The sequence below is a fragment of the Brachyhypopomus gauderio genome, unplaced genomic scaffold (genome assembly GCF_052324685.1).
Source record: "Brachyhypopomus gauderio isolate BG-103 unplaced genomic scaffold, BGAUD_0.2 sc40, whole genome shotgun sequence".
In the NCBI taxonomy this organism is placed as follows: Eukaryota; Metazoa; Chordata; class Actinopteri; order Gymnotiformes; family Hypopomidae; genus Brachyhypopomus; species Brachyhypopomus gauderio.
In genome coordinates this window covers 1,233,888-1,252,706 of record NW_027506868.1, presented here as the reverse complement: position 1 = coordinate 1,252,706, position 18,819 = coordinate 1,233,888, and the positions used below count along the sequence as shown (strand labels likewise).

At 43.3% G+C, this 18,819-nt stretch overlaps 1 protein-coding gene across 14 annotated transcripts in view; it reads right to left on the bottom strand.

Moving 5' to 3' along the window:
* mycbp2 (MYC binding protein 2) overlaps positions 1–18,819 on the bottom strand; it is a 107,817-nt gene that overhangs the window by 14,711 nt on the left and 74,287 nt on the right. For 7 of the 14 annotated variants that reach the window (XM_076985500.1, XM_076985501.1, XM_076985506.1 and 4 more), the window contains 12 exons: positions 15,929–16,153; positions 14,923–15,055; positions 14,594–14,623; positions 14,361–14,486; positions 4,435–4,590; positions 3,529–3,621; positions 1,590–3,188; positions 1,307–1,476; positions 929–1,173; positions 629–796; positions 354–511; positions 61–260 (listed from right to left, as the gene is read on the bottom strand). In XM_076985500.1, coding sequence (XP_076841615.1) covers positions 61–260; positions 354–511; positions 629–796; positions 929–1,173; positions 1,307–1,476; positions 1,590–3,188; positions 3,529–3,621; positions 4,435–4,590; positions 14,361–14,486; positions 14,594–14,623; positions 14,923–15,055; positions 15,929–16,153 — 3,303 coding nt within the window. The remainder of the gene's footprint in view (positions 1–60; positions 261–353; positions 512–628; positions 797–928; positions 1,174–1,306; positions 1,477–1,589; positions 3,189–3,528; positions 3,622–4,434; positions 4,591–14,360; positions 14,487–14,593; positions 14,624–14,922; positions 15,056–15,928; positions 16,154–18,819) is intronic. The other 7 variants (XM_076985510.1, XM_076985512.1, XM_076985511.1 and 4 more) reach the window with 5 other exon arrangements.

Genomic DNA, 18,819 nt, shown 5'->3' with positions numbered 1-18,819 from the left:
GTAAAGGTTAGAGGTCACGAGCGGTCACCTCCATAGCGAACACGAGCAGTCACCACTAACCTCCATAGCGAACACCCTGCAGGCTGATTTGCGTAGAGCATGTTTCATGGCCACCTCTAGGCCCTCCAGATCATGGTGCTGAATGACAAAGGCGAGCACAGGCCACTGGAAGTTCCTCTCACCCTTACTGAGTGAGCCATGAGCCGAGATGAGACGAGACAGCTCAGGAGAGGGGTGTCGAAGGAGGGAGGAGCCCACCTCTACAGAGGGCAAGAGCACCGAGTAAACAACTCACAAATCCATCACGACTCACAGTTACAGCTAATAATATACACAGAAGAGAGGGTGTGTACCTGCGTCGCCGCTGTGCACCCTACGTCTGGGAACGGCCTTCACACGTGCGGGCGAGGCAGAGTGCTGTTTGTCGTACTCGGAGGCCACCACAGAGTAGGAGCGCTGGAAGACTGTACGCTTAGCTGTGTCACTATCAGTGATGGGGCTTGTCTCCAGACTAGCAGAGCACGGGGCAAGAGCATCAATCAAAAGCTCATGTCTACATCAATGAAGAAAACCTCCACAACTATATAGATTTCCCAGTTACAGCACTGAAGAAAGACAGGGCTGGTACCTCGGTGGCATTGACTTCATGTTGCTCTCCGGCTCTTCAAAGACATTAGGGCAAGCGTCCGGTGTGACAGAGATGTAGGGAGCTGGGACTGACGTCGATCTCAGGTAGCGCATCTCATCCTGAAACAGGTTTTCATCCTGATAGCTTCCAAAATTTTCAGTGTGTTGCCTGGAACAGAAACGTCCGCTGATTCACTTCAACTTTTGATATTCAACAATTGCAGTCAAAATAAACATCTAGATGTTCAGTCTTAGTTTTGTTATTCGATTGTTGTTAGATCCAGTGAGAACAGGTACATACCGAGCCAGAGTCTGCAGATATAAACAGCCGATTTTGTTGGGCATCTCTTCAGAAACACCTTCTTTAAGGATGGGCAGGTGCGTGTGGAAAGGTCTGGGTGGGTGGTGGCACAGCAGGCTGGGCTCAGCTGCACTGCTCAGGGACAGCAGGAACAGAGCATTGGCACGGATCACCTGGTGAGCCTCCATGGTGGGAAGAGCCCGAGGAGTTTTCACCTGCAGGGGTTTCTTCCTTGACTGCTTCACCTGAATCAAATGGAAAAGACACGTCTTCACACCTTAATACTGAGAACTTTTGCAATTAATACCAATACAAAATATTTTGGAACTTTGCACCATATGAAAGTGTATGTGAACTGCACTGTGATTTCAGCTGTACCTTTTCTCTTGCTGCAGTCTGTTTCTCTCGCAGGTACTTCTCTCTGCAGCGGTCACACACCAGATACCAAGTGCTTCCTCCTATACCTCCATCTCCACAGTTTCCTGCCCACCCTCCACAGAAGTGTCCAATACTATTATAGCCCTGACCTCCAGCGTAGCGGCCACACCCTAAATATGTACAAGGGACATTCACAACCAATCACACATCAGTTGGTCACTTCCAAATGAAATTATGCACTATATTCTAAAAGCCATTTGAATAAAGGCAAATGCTGCTGTACCTGGATGGGCTTGTCTCATGTGGTAGGTAACAGGGTATGGATGAGACTCTCCACATAGTTCACAGATGGTGTCTTTCTCTGGGCCTCCCATAGCTAACTGAGCCATCTCCCCAAACAGGTTGCCCCTGGGACGCACCTCAGCCTTCTCCTTCCTCTTCTTCTCCTTCTTGGCCTTCTTGTTGTCCTTCTCACTCTCCTTCTTCTTCAGGATGGCGCTGGAGCCTGGGCTTGGGAAGATCATGTTCTGTGTAGCTGCTTTGATAGTCGCCATAGAAATGTCCTCCCAGAATGCTACCAGATGTTGGAGAGTGAGGGGCAGGAGAGACTTGGACCTTATGGACGAGTGGCTGGACATCTCATAGGAGACTGGCTCACCTTTTCCATCCTCACACTTCTCAGGCAGCGGTGGCTCTTTAAGCATGGAAAGAACCTTGTTCTTGTTGATACTGCCCATCTTGGAAATGTCAGGTCCATGAGGCGAGATGTTGAACATGTTAAGAGCAGAGGAGATCTCCAGTGAATGACGGTTCTTCACCTTGCTTTCCTTCTCGTCCAGGCCCTGCTGGCAGCTGAGCGAGTTGCGAATGGGTGCGTGCTCTTTGGTCAGTTCAGGGTTGAATTTTAGGAAGGAGGAGCAGGCCATGGCATCATGCACAATGCCCTCGTGCCACAGGAAGGCAGCGAAGACAGCGCGGGCACATTCAGCCACAGAGGGAGACATGGCCTGCTTGGCAGGCTCCATGAGACGAACACTCTCACCTTTAAAGAGAGGTCCCGATTTGTCCTTTTTGGGCCTCACGTGCCTGCTGGACGTCTTGCGGCTGACTTTGGGTGAGGAGCGGCTTTCCGATTCCTCCTTGACTGGAGCTTTTCCAATGCTGAAATGGACTTTGGAGGAGCAGTCTTCAGCATTCCGCAGTTCTGTGTGTTCATCACTGGCTTCACTGTTGGAGAGCAGCGCACTCGAGGTGCAGACCTCTACCACTTCACTATGGAGGTTCTCCTGGACAACATGGGGGGATGGGGTGCGGTTCTCAGCATTGCTGCCTGACTTGCCCTCTTTAGGTGGAAGTTTTGGTTTGGGTGAAGTTGACCTGCCTCTCAGTGGCTCTGTCAGGGGCACTTTTTTCTTTCTCAGAGTGTCCGGGTCCAGGGTGTAAGAGTCAGACTTAGATCTCTCACGGGGTGGGTCTAGACGAGCCTTCGAGGAGGGGCTGACTTTCAGAGGTAGGTTCTTGTCGTGTGGGGAGGAGGAACGAGGGGAAGTGGAATTAGAGGGGCTTGACCTGCCTGAGGTAAGTGTCTTCTGTTTGGGTGATGATGACCGTGAGCCCGGGTTCGGGGACTCGGCCCGGAGGCCTGAGGTTCTGCCGTCGGCTCTCAGGGCTTGCAGGGTGTTGTGGTTGGGTGAATGCGAGCGACTATGGGAGTCAGAACGCAGTTTGCCTGTATCTGACTTGAGGATGAGGGCCTCGTTGGCAGACAGACTGTCGATGGTTTTGATCTTGCCCTGGTCTGCGGTGCGACTGGTGCGGCTGTCGAGTTTGGATGAGCGGCTCGCTGGTGAGATGGACCGAGCTGCTACATTTCCTCTCTCACCTGAGTATCATAACACACCAGGTATTACCAAAATATACCATTGCCTTATACTGAAATGTCTAGGAAAGCCTAGTTAGCCTTTCAGTTCACTCATTCACCTCTCTGTGAAACACTGAAAGTGCCATTCTACGTTAGTATAATGCAAAGGAAGTCCTCATTAGAGTACCATGCCAGTACCACATACTTTTCGTCAATACCTCTTAATGCAGCAGAAACAAAAGTGCTATATACACCTCAGCCTAGAGCAAAACTACACAGAGCATGGAGCAGTGGATGAGACGAAGCCCAGTCCAGTACTGATTCTCCTGGGAGGCTCCCGGAGACCACATGCATTACCCACCCTTTGGTCTGAGAGTAAGAGATGAGAGCGCAGAGGCAGGCCCAGCCGCACTGCTCACACGCTCACGTGAAGCAAGGCTGCGCGATGAAGCATCTACAGCAGAAAACAGTTGCAAGGAGAGTAAGCAAGACAGCCTAAACCAAAGACAATCAGATGAACGCGAGACAGCAGGACAGCAAAGGAGACAGACAGGCCAAAAGGACAGGAGAAAAGAGACAGAGTGAGAGAGAAAGACTGGACAGGCGCTACAGAGAAGATAAATGCAGTCACAAGAGCAAAGTGCGGTGGCAGACTGGTATTTGATCTCAGGACTGTGGATGAAGTTGTAATAGCTTGTTGGCTCTAAATAAGGACACACATGCACATTCAAATTAAATCTATTCTAGTTGACAGAAATGTCCTCACATATGCATGTTTAAACCAAATAGCAGGTTCTCTGCTGTACTGCACATTGGGATGTTTGCACATGTGCTCACACACAGATTTAGCAAAAACAGTATTTTAAAAAGATTCTTAGTGTATCGGTCCAACACTTCACCCTGTTAAATGTTGCATGTAAAATAAAGAGTAAAGGATGAAAAATTATATAAATCAAACAAAATAAAAGCATGGCATAATAAGAAATGTGGATAAAATGAGAACTGCAGTATCTGCAGCTACAGCAGCAGCAGAAATGAAACTAAGTTATACAGAGACTAATTCATATGGTTACAAGATGAGGAGAGGGGGATGAAGCAAGCATATATGAGGGCAAACAGGCAGAACAGCAGGGGGCCTACAGCCTAAACACAGCACAAACCAACCAGCAGAAACTTCACTCATAAATAAGAGGACACAAATACGAACAGCGCCTGTGCGAGCAAAGCACCGCCACTGTGGGACAGATGGACGGATGGACAGACTTACTTAGAAGCTGTGGTTGAGGCTGCTGGGAAAGGGACTGTCCAAACACAAAAGGGCTGTGGACAAGGGAAGAGGGAGGTTTGGCCTGCTCAAACACGCAGGGAGCTGGCAGGAAGGGCCCAGACTGAATGGAATTCAGTATGGCACTCAGCCGGTCACCTGTAATGTGGAAGACAATGGGAAGACTATAGCTTTTACGATCCTCAGCAGGAAACTTAGAAAATGCTGGTGTGATCACCAGCCCACACAAGCACGCTCACTGGCAGCACAGAGAGGCGTCACTGGGTGGGTGAAACTGCAGGAGCGGGAACACTGAAACAAGGTCTAAAACCCCCACACTTCTGCTAGATGAGGTGCAGTGCAGAAGGCCAGACAAGGCACTGGCTTTGTCAACATCGCCTTAGTGTTCATCCTCATCACTTCCAGCGTGAGCAAAATGAAAGGCTGGTTGTAGTTTCTTTAATATTATATTGTAGTAAAATGTCTACATACAGCAAAAAATTGGATGTGTGATTCACATGAAAGGTATCGCTGCAGAACAGCACAGTTTGACCACATGACCAGAACTGGATTTGTGACTATGTTTGAGCACAGGGTAGTGATGAAGAGCCCATAAGACACCATGCTTCTCGGCAAGGTTGAATGGCAGCACCACTCAGCAGCAATGAATAAAGGCAAGATGGCAAGAGTCAGGCCTTAAGTCAAGTCCTCCACTGAAAGAGCCAGCAGGGAGACACTTGGAAGAGGCCAGAGCAGCACACAGAGTCTTGCCCATGCAGTGATCACCTGACATGGCACTGATGTTAGCCATGACACACAATGAACACATGAGCATGCACGACAGTGAAAAGATACAGCAAGTATTCAAGAAAGACAAAATAATTATTTGTGTTGCAAGTAGTTCACAAAAAATGCTAGATACACTTTCCCTCTAAAACATCATATGTATAATCATATTAAAATAAGATTTTATTTTTACATTTAACTTAACCTTTAAATTTAATCAACTCACTAAGAACTAATTATTATTTACAATGGCAGTCTGGCCAGCAACTGAAGTGTAATACATGATATGAAATATTATGGGACCATTAAAAGACAGAAACCCAATCATTCTATTCCAACCCTACTGACTACCAGGGCTGGGGAGAAACACACTTCATACACCATGTGCACCTATACAAAAGTTACAAGACAGAACAGAACCTAAAACCCAGTGACATTTTTCTTACAACATACAGTCTTCTTGTTGCTGGTAATACTGGTTGCTGGTTTCCTATGCCATGTTTAATTCCACTCGCTGCAAACTACATTCAATAATGTTATTAATGAGTCACAAATTCTGCTGTACAGTTTGGAAGAATGTAGTGTTTCAACTCTGCTACTTTCCAACAACTCCACACTGGGAATAAGAACAAGGCCCCTGCTGCTAGGACAGAGATACTCTGCTATATAATATCTGCACTGACTGAGTGTCGCTGACTCCAGACTCATGGGTCTTAATGACACTGACATGGAGGCACCAGCTACAGCTGCTTTCCACTGATCTTGGGTCTGAGGATAGTGGCTGGTTTGCATCTGGCCAAATCTCGCTGTGCAAGTTCATTTTATCCGACGAGGACTATGACACCGTCTCAATCTAACTCTAGGTTGAAAACTTACTTATTTAGTTTAGCGTTTGGTAATTAATGTGCCCCCTTAGATGAAGGTGCAGATGTCTAAGTGGTGCTCAGAATACAAAGTGGGTTACATAGACAATTGGGCATGTTTTGAGGGCAGGCCTGGCCTTTTGAAATGGGAAGGCATTCACCCCTCTTGGGAATGTAGGAGTAGTTAATGGGGATTAATAGTGGTAGTGTAGGAGTTGTTAATGGGGATTGACAAACCAGAGCCGAGGCCAGGCAGCAGACACACAGGCTAAACCGACTGTCTGCGAGCTGCAGGGAGACGTCACCTAGGTCGCACCAGATTGAAACTGTGTCTGTTCCTCGAGTACCAAAAAATGAAATGATAAGCAATCATAATCTATGCATGTTTTGCTCGACGGAAACCTGGACGAAGCTTCTCCCTCTGGCTATAGATATGTTCATAACCCCCATCCAAATGGTGTGTCGCCACAATATATGACTCCGATATAGGCGTCTCTCAAACATGCGGCCTCAAGTTTAATGCTTTTGAACATCCCATCCTCACTGTATCAAATTTATCAACCAACAAAGCGTTGCAGTCGTTTATGTTAATTACTATTTACATTTACATTTACATTTATGGCATTTAGCAGACGCTCTTATCCAGAGCGACTTACAAAAGTGCTACCGCTCCCCTGGTTCATACTCTTGAGTTCTTGTAGGAGTTTTCGGACTTCCTGCCTCACGTAGTGCCATAAGCCGATTAGGTAATTATAGTTGGTGATTTTAACATCCATTTTGATGCATAAACTTTCAAGCAATTCTTGATTCAATGGATATCACTCTGAATGTGGTGGGTCCTAGGCATAATTGTAGTCATACTTTAGTCTTGGTTTTATCGTTTGGTATTAACATATCCAGTTTAGCGGTACTTCCTCAGAGCAAGGCCGTTTCTCACCACAGCCTCATAACGTACAAGTTAAGTTTGAACGTCGGTATTCATTGGCCACCCCAATACCAAATTAAACGAACTATAACATCTAGTACCATAGCCTCGCTCACTGACATTTTTCCGGATCTGACAAACATTGATCCACCTGTAGCTCTGGAAGGACTAGAGCAGGCGTAGTCAACTAAATTTGTCCGCGGTCCAATTTTGGCAGATACCTGTGACCTGAGGTCCGGTGCGGCGGGGGTGGCGAACGTAAGTTGTTGAGCGGGGGTGGCGAACGTAAGTTGTTGAGCGGGGGGGGCGAACGTTTCACTCGTGACGGAGTGTTTTTTCAATAGCCCTGAAATAAATGCTACGGTTTTGTTTTGGTCCGTATCCAGTTAATCAGGAATGAGATTGGGTCCGGACAGGATCGCGTTCGGGTCCGGATCCGGACCGCGGTCCGCCAGTTGAGTACCCCTGGACTAGAGTGTTACCAGGCACGTCAAAACTTCTCTTTGTTCAGCTTTAGACAAGGTTGCGCCATTATGATATGAAAGAGTCAGTGAGAGAAGAATAGCACCTTGGTACAACGAGCACACGCCTAGAGTCTCAAACGAGCCTCGCGGATCCTGGAGGGGAAATGGCAAAATTCTAAGTTAGAAGTATAGAGATTATTATGGAAAAGCAGCCTTATTGAACATAAGCTTGCTCTCCACATGGCAAAATCCTCATACTTATTGGCTTTAATAGAAAAACATACAAACAATTCAGGACTCCTATTTAAAACTGATTCTAGCCTAACGAGGAGTCATGAACAAATCAATTCACTAATCTTAGTGAATAACCTTTTCTTAAACTTTTTCACTGTGCGACCCCCTTTTAGGCTCCAGTAAACCCCCCCCCCCAGTTTACGTTCGAAAAACTCCACAGCTTTTGATTGCAAACTCAAGTGCTTCGTCTGCAATTGGCATAGCAACTTGGAGGGCCTGAGACTTTCCTTAACTAGCACTTCGCCACAAACAAGACACCAGGGTTGCCAACTCTCACGCATTTGATTGTGTTCACACGCTCTCACGCCACACTTCGGATTTCTCACGCAGAAAAAAAACTAGTTTATTTACCTTTGATCCATATCTATGATTCAATTAGTTACTAGTTCGATCTGGCACCAACCACTGGCGATCGATCGATCACGATATAATACTTAATTTGTGTCCATTTTACACCCACCCGGTAACAATTTACACTCGCCACCCCCTCCAGGTTCAAATCTCACTCCAAGAGATCTTGAAAAGTTGGCAACCCTGAACACACTGCGGTCGTGCATCCTCTCCTTCGCTTGTCTGCGTAAATCCATATTCCAAGTACTTTTCATCATATTTTCTCACTTTCTTCGTTTTTTTCTGTTCTGAAGTTCCTGGAAGTGGGCGTTTTGCATCCCCACTTTCAGTTAGACGTTCTAAAAAACGCTCCATGTTAATCCAGCCTGGACGAGCGGAGCCACAACGTGCATGCGTGACCATGAATCAAGACTGAGAATGAGGCAGTTTGATTCAATAAACTTTACTGAATCAACCTGCCTCATTCTGAGTCTTGATTCAGGTTCGCGCATGCACGTTGTGGCTCCGCTTGTCCAGGCTGAGTAAAGAACAACAAAGTTTAGCTCCGAACCTGATTCGTCGCACATTGAACTCAGAAAACACCTTATTTTGTGTCAAATTCGCGACCCCCTTGGAAGTACCCCCAGGTTAAGAACCCCTGCACTAGAGTGCAGCAGTGACAATTTTATGAAATTCTTTAATAAGATTGATAAAATTTGGGAAAAAATTTGTCATGCTATCTCAGAGGCCGTCAACCTGCCAATGCACCTTGACAGCTGTCTGGTCAGCTCTGATGCCCTGACCTTCTCCCCAAATGGTCGTGAGGAGCTTATTTCACTGGTGGAATCTGCTAAGCCCTCTACATGCTTACTAGATGCTGTACCAACCCATCTGCTTAAAGAATTACTGCAAAGCAATATAGAAACTTTGCTTACTATTATTAACTATTCTGAGCCTGGGCTACATTCCCAGTTCATTTAAACTTGCAGTCATCAAGTGGCTAATTAAAAAACCTGGTCTTAATCCCGAGGAACTGAACCAATCTCTAATCTGTCATTCATATCCAACATTTTAGAGAAAGTAGTTTCTTCGCAACTATCTTCCTTCTTACAGACAGAACATGTCTTAAGAGTTATTTCAGTCTGGATTTAGACCTCATCACCATCACAGCACTGAAACCGCACTGAGTAAAGTACTAAACGATCTCTTATCCTCTGATAAAGGACACATTTGTTTTCTTATACTGCTAGACCTCAGTGCTGCTTTTGACACCATTGATCACAATATTGTACTAAATAGGCAGGAGATACTCATTGGCATAAGAGGTCAAACACGCTCCTGGTTCAGGTCCTACCTCACAGATCGTTACCAATTTGTACTAGTAAATAACGAATGCTCAGAACCTACAAAGGTAAAATATGGTATCTGTACTGTGCCCCATATCATTCTCATTGTATATGTTACCGCTGGGCACTATCATTCGTAGGCATGGTATTCCATTGCTACGAAGATGAAACTCAGTTGTATATACAGTTGTGATCAAATTTATTCAACCCCCAATGCTGCGAAGGGTTTTATGGAATTCAGTGCACATTTGTAATTGTGTTCATAATGAAATCTTACAAGGACTTGTTAAAGAACTAAATGCAACTAAGATAGCATCAATTTTTTTTGTCATAAAGTATTAAATGGCCTTTTTGTGATTTCTTCATTGACACAATTATTCAACCCCTTTACGACTACCACTCCTAAGAACAGAGGTTCATTCCAGTGTTTTCCATCAGGTATTGAAAATATCTGTGGATGTCAACGAGCAGCAATCAAGCATGATAAGCACCAATTAGGCAGATTTAAAAGGACTGTGATACTCAGCTCCTTCTAGACATCTACTGGTGTGTTTCCAAGCATGGTGAAGGCAAGAGAATGGTCCCAGAAGACAAGAGAAGAGGTTATTGCTCTTCACAAGAATGGCAATGGATATAAAAAGATTGCGAAGTTGTTAAATATTCCAAGAGACACTATCGGAAGTATCATTCGCAAGTTCAAGTTAAAGGGCACAGTGGAAACGTTACCTGGTCGTGGCAGAAAGAAGATCCTGACCGCGACTGCTGTGCGCTACCTGAAGCGTAATGTGGAGAAAAATCCCCGCGTGACTGCTAAGGAACTGAAAAAAGACCTGTCAGATGTGGGCACTGAAGTTTCAGCTCAGACAATAAGGCGCGCACTGCATAACGAAGACCTCCATGCCAGAACGCCCAGACGCACCCCCTTGCTGACTCCAAAGAACAAGAAAAGTCGACTGCAGTATGCCAAAAGTCATGTGGACAAGCCACAAAGGTTTTGGAACAGTGTACTGTGGTTAGATGAAACTAAATTAGAACTGTTTGGGACAATGGACCAGCGCTATGTTTGGAGAAGGAAGAACCAGGCTTATGAACAAAAGAACACCTTGCCTACTGTGAAGCATGGCGGGGGGTGAATTATGCTTTGGGGCTGTTTTGCTTCTAATGGTACAGGAAAGCTTCAACGTGTGCAGGGTACCATTAATTCCCTTCAGTACCAGGAGATCTTGGAGGAAAATGTGATGGAGTCAGTCACAAACCTGCGGCTTGGGAGACGTTGGACCTTCCAACAGGACAATGATCCGAAGCACACATCCAAGTCCACTAGAGCATGGTTGAACATGAAAGGCTGGAACATTCTAGAGTGGCCATCGCAATCACCAGACTTAAATCCAATTGAGAACCTCTGGTGGGACCTAAAGAAGGCAGTTGCAGTGCGCAAGCCTAAGAATGTGACTGAACTGGAGGCTTTTGCCCATGAAGAATGGGCTAAGATACCCATAGGTCGCTGCAAGACACTTGTGTCAAGCTATGCTTCACGCTTGAAAGCTGTCATAACTGGAAAAGGATGTTGTACTAAGTACTAAAAAATAATGTCACTAGGGGGTTGAATAAAACTGATAATGATGTGAGCACAGTAAAGACATTTGTGGTTATTCCATCATAAATATTATGTTATGTTTGTCTAATTTATAAGTGCCTCTTTGATATAATTGTAAATAAGATGACTGAAATGATCAAAATCAATGTCAAACTGGCCAAAACACTTTATTTCAGTGGGGGTTGAATAAATTTGATCACAACTGTATCTTCAAATCCAGATGATATCAATACTACTCTTAAAATTGAGAACTGAGTCCAGGACATTAAAAACCGGATGGCATCTAATTTTCTTCAACTAAATTCCAATAAGACTGAGGGGCTAATTCTTCGGCCCAAAGCTGCTATAAGCAATTGGACTGATATTCCCCTCACTTTAGATGGCTTTTTAGTGACACCTAAATCCACTGCAAAAAGCTTAGGTGTTACTATTGATTCGGATCCTTCATTTGAGACACACACACATGCAACGTCACTAAGGCTGCCTTTTTCCATTTATGTAATATCACCAAGCTGAGACACTTTTGTTAGCTGATGCAGAGAAGCTGGTCCATACTTTTGTCAAGATTGGACTACTGCAATGGACTTCTAATTGGATGCTCTAAACAGTCCATAAAGAAACAACAACTTGTACAAAATGCTACAGCTAGAGTCCTAACTAAGGCTAGAAAATTCAATCATATTAGTCCCACTCTCACGGCATTACACTGGCTTCCGATTAAATATCGAACTGAATTTAAAATTCTTCTGTTGACCTATAAGTCGTTAAATGGTCTTGCTCCACAATATCTGAGTGAACTCATTGCTTACTACAACCCATCTCACAGTTTGCGCTCCCAAAATGCTGGAATTCTCCTAGTTCCAAAAATTTGTAAGACTACAGCCGGAGGCAGAGATTTCTCCATTAAAGCCCCTCAGCTATGGAATAGCCTTCCAGCTCGGATCAAAGATTCTGACACAGTTCCAATTTTTAAATCTAGACTTAAGACTCACCTATTTAATAAAGCCTTCAGTTAATATTCCCCTTGTGAAGGTGTGGGGCTCGGGGCCCCCCAGACGTTGAGACTTCAGGTAATCTGAGATGTTGATGCTGTCATCCAGCGGTGTCATGGCATCACTCTAGTTGTGATAATGACTTGGCTGGAAAGCAATGTCTCAGTGAGCCCTTGTGAATGTGGTCACCTCTGAACGCCTCCCTTTAGTTATGCTGCTATAGATTAGCCTGCCAGAGCCACATGCTAATCACTGGCGCATGAGCTATGTATCTTTAAATCAATTGTATGTTGTTTAAATTGATGTCCACACACTCAACCTGTATTGTATATCTTTTTTTGCATGCATCTACCTAAGACAATTACATGCAAGCACCTACAAGCACCTAGGAGATGGTCTGGCTTGCCGGTGGATGTGCTGATGCCGGGGTTGGATGTGCTGTCATCCTGTCACTGCACTCAAGTTTGTTGATGGTGTAGTGGATGGATGCCAATGTCTCAGGATGCTCCTAAGTCTATGTTACCTTCTGGTTCTGCCTTTTTAACTAGGCTGTAAAAATTTAATGCTGGAGTTGCTGCCACACTGCAGAAATGTTTAAATTTCATCTGTCCTGCATATGATCCCATACAGAGCTCATTTTCCCCGTTTTATTTTTCCATATGGCTGCCCATCTACCTGAGAAACACCGAGACAAGGAGAGGCCAGCCACCTCCTGCCTAACCAGATATGATGAAGGATCAACCCCTTGCCCTGACTAACCAGTGTGGATGATGTATAAACCCACTGCCCTGGACCCTCTCATCGCCTCGGATTCTACCCTGCTATGACTACTATTACCAACCATCAAGACGTTCAGGACTGAATAGGAATTACATAGAGAACTCATGTATATAAATACACACCAAGATGGAATTTATTTATCCTTCCCATATTTTCTTTGTTTTTCTATCTCTAATTGTTGTCATGGTGAGCGGCATCGGCCAGAGGAAGGTTTCTTCCTCATGCTCTTAGGGAGTTGTTCCTTGCCACTATCGCCCTTGTCTTGCTCACTGGGGGCTTGAACTCAGACACTTGTAAAGCTGCTTTGTGACAACAACTATTGTATAAATAAATTTTGATTGATTGATTGCTTAATTGTTTCTTGGTTGCCAAGAATGATGGCAGGTTTCACCCCATCTCTGCAGGTTTGTTCCTAAAACATCTGCTATTTCACATGATATGCACAGCTGATATGCACAGGTTCTCCCATAAATATGGCCTGTCCTTGCATAGTGTGCTCAGTCCTATGGGAGTTCCTCAGCTTGAATAATATCAACCAAGTCAAAAAACCAGTACTCATCTTCATCATTCATTCTCTGTGCTTTAAATTACCGCGAGAGTGCAGACCTCTACCTGGCGCACACAGACCGAGGGGGGGGGGGGGTTTCACCCCCAGTGTCACTTAAAGGGCAAGACTCGCCGTGAGGAGTAGTAGTCACTACAGTATCTCCTGACATTTGTGTAGCTGCGCGGTATTATTTGTAAATTTATTTGTAAACGTAATACAAGTGAACTGTTCAGTCAGACAGCTTGTGAAACGAAATACCATTACAATTTAAGCATTTTAAAGTAGGCGACGTTAGTCAAAATTTCAGCACTTTTCAAACGTGAAACACAAAGCAACATTAAAATTCTTCAGGTAAATGTTCCTTCCCCTGTTTTTGAGGGGTGTTTCTTTATACTATCACACATCGTTACGGGAGAACACTGCAAAAAGATGATGTGTAAAACGTGCTCGCGCTTTCACAGGGTCGCGCGCAGCGTGCGGAGTCGAGCGCTACGGTCAGACACAAAAGTAGAACTGAGCCAAGAAGAAAGCAAAAATATATATTTTTACTAGGGAAAATAAAAATAGTAACACACAGTTATTTGGATAAGTAACTTTAATCTGATTACTGGACTGGAAATAGTAGCGCGTTATATTACACGTTACCGAAAAAAGTGGTAAGATTAGAGTAACGCGTTACTGACATCACTGGCTACAGTTGACAGTAATGAAGAATAATGCAGAAAATGTGTTTGTTGAGAAATAGATACGGTCCTAATAAATAAGGTCCTGAAAAAAATTCTATCTGTCTAAACCATATAATATGATGACTTCATTAAAGGGTCTTTCAAAGTATTTCAGAAAATTCTTGTATTTTTACATTTTCTAATTTGGTATCATGGTATACAATATTTTGAATCACAATTACAATGTGAACAGATGGTCATGAAATAACATACAAAAGAGAAAAATGAGTCTGATCTGATCTTAACTAGACCAAGCCTTACATGTCTGCTGTAAGCTTACCTTTGTTGTTGGAGATGCCGTAATCAAAGCCTTGAGCGGCACAGCTGCCCATGGCCCTGTTGAACGCCTGCACTGAGAAGGGGCTCGGGGGAGGGGTCTGAGCTCCATGCTCCACGATGGCTTGCTCTGTCACACAACAGAACAGAAAAATTACTACACGACAAATACGTTTCATAAACATTCAGTACTGCATGCTTGAGGTGGTTTGGGGATTGTGGTGGTGAACACTACACCTTGAGCAGACATGTCTGGAAGATTCACACCTAAACATGATGTAAAACATTTCATGTCATCAACAACATAAAAACCTTTATTGGGTTAAGTGAGCTGCTGTAAGCAACTGTAGGAACATTTCAGCTAATCTGAACATTGAAAGTGTTCAATCACACTAATATTTACAGTAGAGAGTATGTCCCAATTTGATTGTTCAAAAGGTTAGTGTGTGACAAAAACTCCTACAGGTTTATCATGATCTTTTCACAACACTTTAAAGGGCAGAAAGACCACCCAAACACCAACCAAAACAGGAACGAGTTCATTTTCTCTGCTAGTGTGAATGTACCTTCTTCGTGGCGCAAATACTGATTGCCTCCTCTGTCTCTGGCCAGGGACCAAGCTTCTCCATCGTCACTCTCACAGAATTCTACCACGCTGTTCTTATCCAGCTGAACCCAGGTCCCTTCTGAGTTAATGACCTGATACACAGACGACATCCTTTCCTCACACATAGCTTCGTCCCACATATCAAAACACAGGGCCATTCGGCATTGTTCTCATTGCATAATATACACTACAACACACTGACAATAAATCATAAGTCTGACAATAAAACATAAGTCATTGTCACTGAATTAAGATCATTTGCAACACATACAGGTGCGTAGCACTTCAATCGAGACAGAGTACACTGGTGTATTCGGAACGTGACTGTTGAAGGAAATACTGGTGAAGCAGTTTTAAGTGCCCACTGGGAAGCAGCCAGTGTGGTTGTGAGGAGGAGCATTTTGAGGAGGACAGCATGACACACCACACCCTCTAAGGAGAGACTGAGACAGGCACATCTGGCCGCCCCCATGACCAAGCATGGAGAGTTCTGAAATGTGCTGCAGGGAGGAACACTCAGACTGGGCAGAGAAGCTCATTTAACAGATGACTTCAGCTTTTTTAGTTTCATGAGCTTGATACTGCAGGAATCATCTTGCACATGTGAATTGTTTTGCCCATGTAGGCTGTTCAGCAGAGCAGTTGTTTGAATCCACAAACAGCTTTTACTGAACAGTCCAAACTGCTGTACTGGGCTGAGTAAGAACATTCTAAAAGCTGAAGTCATATGTTTTACTCAAGAAAAAAAAAAATCAATGTGCACAGAAAGATCACATCCACACCAGAGGCATATTATGTATTTTGTCTTTTAAAGGAAATCACAGCAACATTTCTAATCTTCTAAAGGGAAGCAAAGGAGAAAAGGAGAGTGGTGTCTCAATGAGCGCATCACCCATAAGAGAACAAAACATTGGGCAACTTAGTGATTTACTAGCAGCCAAAAGAGCACATTTGGGAGTCCATACCTCGCCTACCGCCTTGAGTCTGTTTCCCAGAACTAACATCCCAATGGGGATACCTCTAAGGTTTGGGCAGCTTCTGATGTTGTGACCCGAGGGTCCCGTCTTCACTACCTTATAAAGGCCTGGTCCGCCACCCAGGCCCACCCTGTCCACATTGCGCATGGGGACTTCATGGGAGGGGCGGCCATTGATCTCCCTTGCACATTCATCTGACGGGGGCCTGGCCTCCTGCAAAACCAAAAGGTCATAGGTCAGTCTGTGCAGGACAAGAAAAACAGGCCATTATGTTTGTGTACATCTAAAATACTGAAATACTAATTTCTCACTGCACTGTGAACAGAAAGCAAGTAGCAAGAGTTATATACACACACTTAAAGTATTGTCTAAAGAATGGTCTACCAATGACAAAATATATAAACACACAACATAAACAATAAGTATTGAGACTGCTGCATATGGATTTGATGTTAAAATATCATTACTGAGCATTCACTTGTACATGAAATGACACATTGTCTGCTTCAGAGTAGTGCTGACTGTTAGGCATGCATTCAGGGTGCCAAATCATTATTGATTCATTTGAAAGGGTAAATAAATAAAAGAATTTTTTAAATGAAAGAAAAAAAAAACAAAAAAAACATGCTGCCGTATGCTTTGTTTCTTTCAAACATCATGCGAGTAAATTTCTGAACTACAAAATTTGAATATTCTAAAACAGTTTCACATGAAACAGTCAATAAATAAATATGAAAAATTATTATTAAATACCATGAAATAAAAAATGCATTTATTTGACATGATGCAGTTGTCCACACACATTTTCTGGAGTCCTTCAATTCACAACCCACAAAATATAACCATGCATCTATGTTTGCACACATCTGTGACTACACATGAACTGTGGTGATCCACAAGATTTCAAGAAAACAAATAATGACAAACACAGGTGGCAGCCATACACGTCTCTCTGTAGACAAACTCACCTGAGGGAAACAAGACAAGGCCGTCCAACACATACAGGTGATTTCCCTGACTCCTTGGCTAGCGCTTAAGGCATTCTGAGCAACAGATTGTAAGAAAGTCAAATCATGGAAGGGAATTACTAAAAAACAAAAAAGGTACGGACGGTATGGATTCTCTCTTTTTTTGGAAGAGAGAAATGTAATCCTATGATTGTTTTGTTTATTTATGCTTTATCCCCTGGAAAGGACGTCCTTGTGTTAGAGCTTGCAAAACCAAGCATGATATAGCATTTCTGATATATAAGACTTTCATTATTGCCCCTGGGATTCACAGAAACTGAATATAAATCTCTGAAAGCAATTTACAACCAGTCCATTCCAACTTTATTTCAAGTTATAAAACAATGCTTAGCATATTAAAAAGGTATAAACACCCAATTAGCCCAACGAAAAAAAAAAAAAATCTTCCAAAAAAGTTGTGGTGTGTCATGCTGTTCACATTAAGGCTCCGTAAGAAATATGGTCACATTTTTCAGCAATGCAGATTTTTTGACAAATGGTTGTTTCATGGCAACAAACCAAGTATGACTTGCCCCTTTGTTTCTAAGTGATTTCTTTGCCAGACAAACTGTGAAGGGATTAACCAATATTCCTAATCAGTTTTTGATTTAGATTTGAATTCACAATTTTTGTGCCATGGAGCAAATACTTCACAATTTTTGTGCCATGAAGTTATTTGAGCTGTGTACCCCAGAACAATGGATCTGAAATAAAACAACGCAATCTGGCTTTGAGACCTTATTTGATGGCATGGACATTGATATAAGGTGAACAGTATATAAGCCGCAGCTTTTTTAAATACTCAGTGGTGCTATTATCGGGGAATAAAAGTAAATGGACAAATCAACATAATCTTGCATAAAATGGTCTGTCCTAAAGGCTTGGTTTGTTTTCGGTTCCTGATCATTTCAAGACCTTCTCATTTCAATTAGAAAAAAAGCATGCTCAGTGGGGTGCAGGCTACATGACTTTCACCTGTCAGGAACATTTCACCTTTTGTGTGGAAAAACACAATAACAGTAGCAGGTTTTGCACTATATTTTTGGTCATTATACTACTGCAAAGTGAAACACATTTTGCTCTGAGCAGTTAAACTACTTGTGTGCTTTTTAGTAGTCACACGTTCTTTGTCACAGCAGGTTTTTACAGTAAGGAGCTGAGGTGCTCCTGTTATCAAAAATAAAGGAGCACATATAGCAATTTACAACCATCAACTTCATATGCCTTTTTATTGCTAACAATGGCATATCAGTTTCAATCTCAGTGATACGTCAAACTGGTCTAGTGACCAATATGTAAAATAAGCTATTATTAATCAGTTAATGATTGAACATAAAACATGCTACAGTCACTTAGCTAGCTAACCAACTTGCATGTATATATATATATATATAAAAAATAAATAAATAAATAAATAAATAAAAACCCAAATCAAAATCCTGTCAAAATAGCAGTATCCATTTACATCCATGCGTTCCTGAACACGTTTGTATCCAAGCTTTATTAATTCTTATTAAAATCTGTATTCTACTCAGGTCGAAATCCCTGATTGAACATGTGCTCCTAAATAAAAATTCCATTAAGTTTTACAAAAAAAGCAAATTTGATTGGTCGACATGCACTGCTAAACCCTGGCAGAGGAGTACTTTACACCAGCAGTACTTTACGCTCTAGCACAGGTTATTCTCAGCCATCAGATTTAATCCCATCAATTGTTAATCTCAGCCATCAGATTTAATCTCATCGATTGCTCTTTAGGTACTACTTAGCAAACTTGAGGTTTCCAGGTTGCATGAGGTAATGCATTTGGTAGCTCTCCTGTGCAAAACCTATGACTGCGACACTACACAACCGGGCAGTGAACAGCTGAGC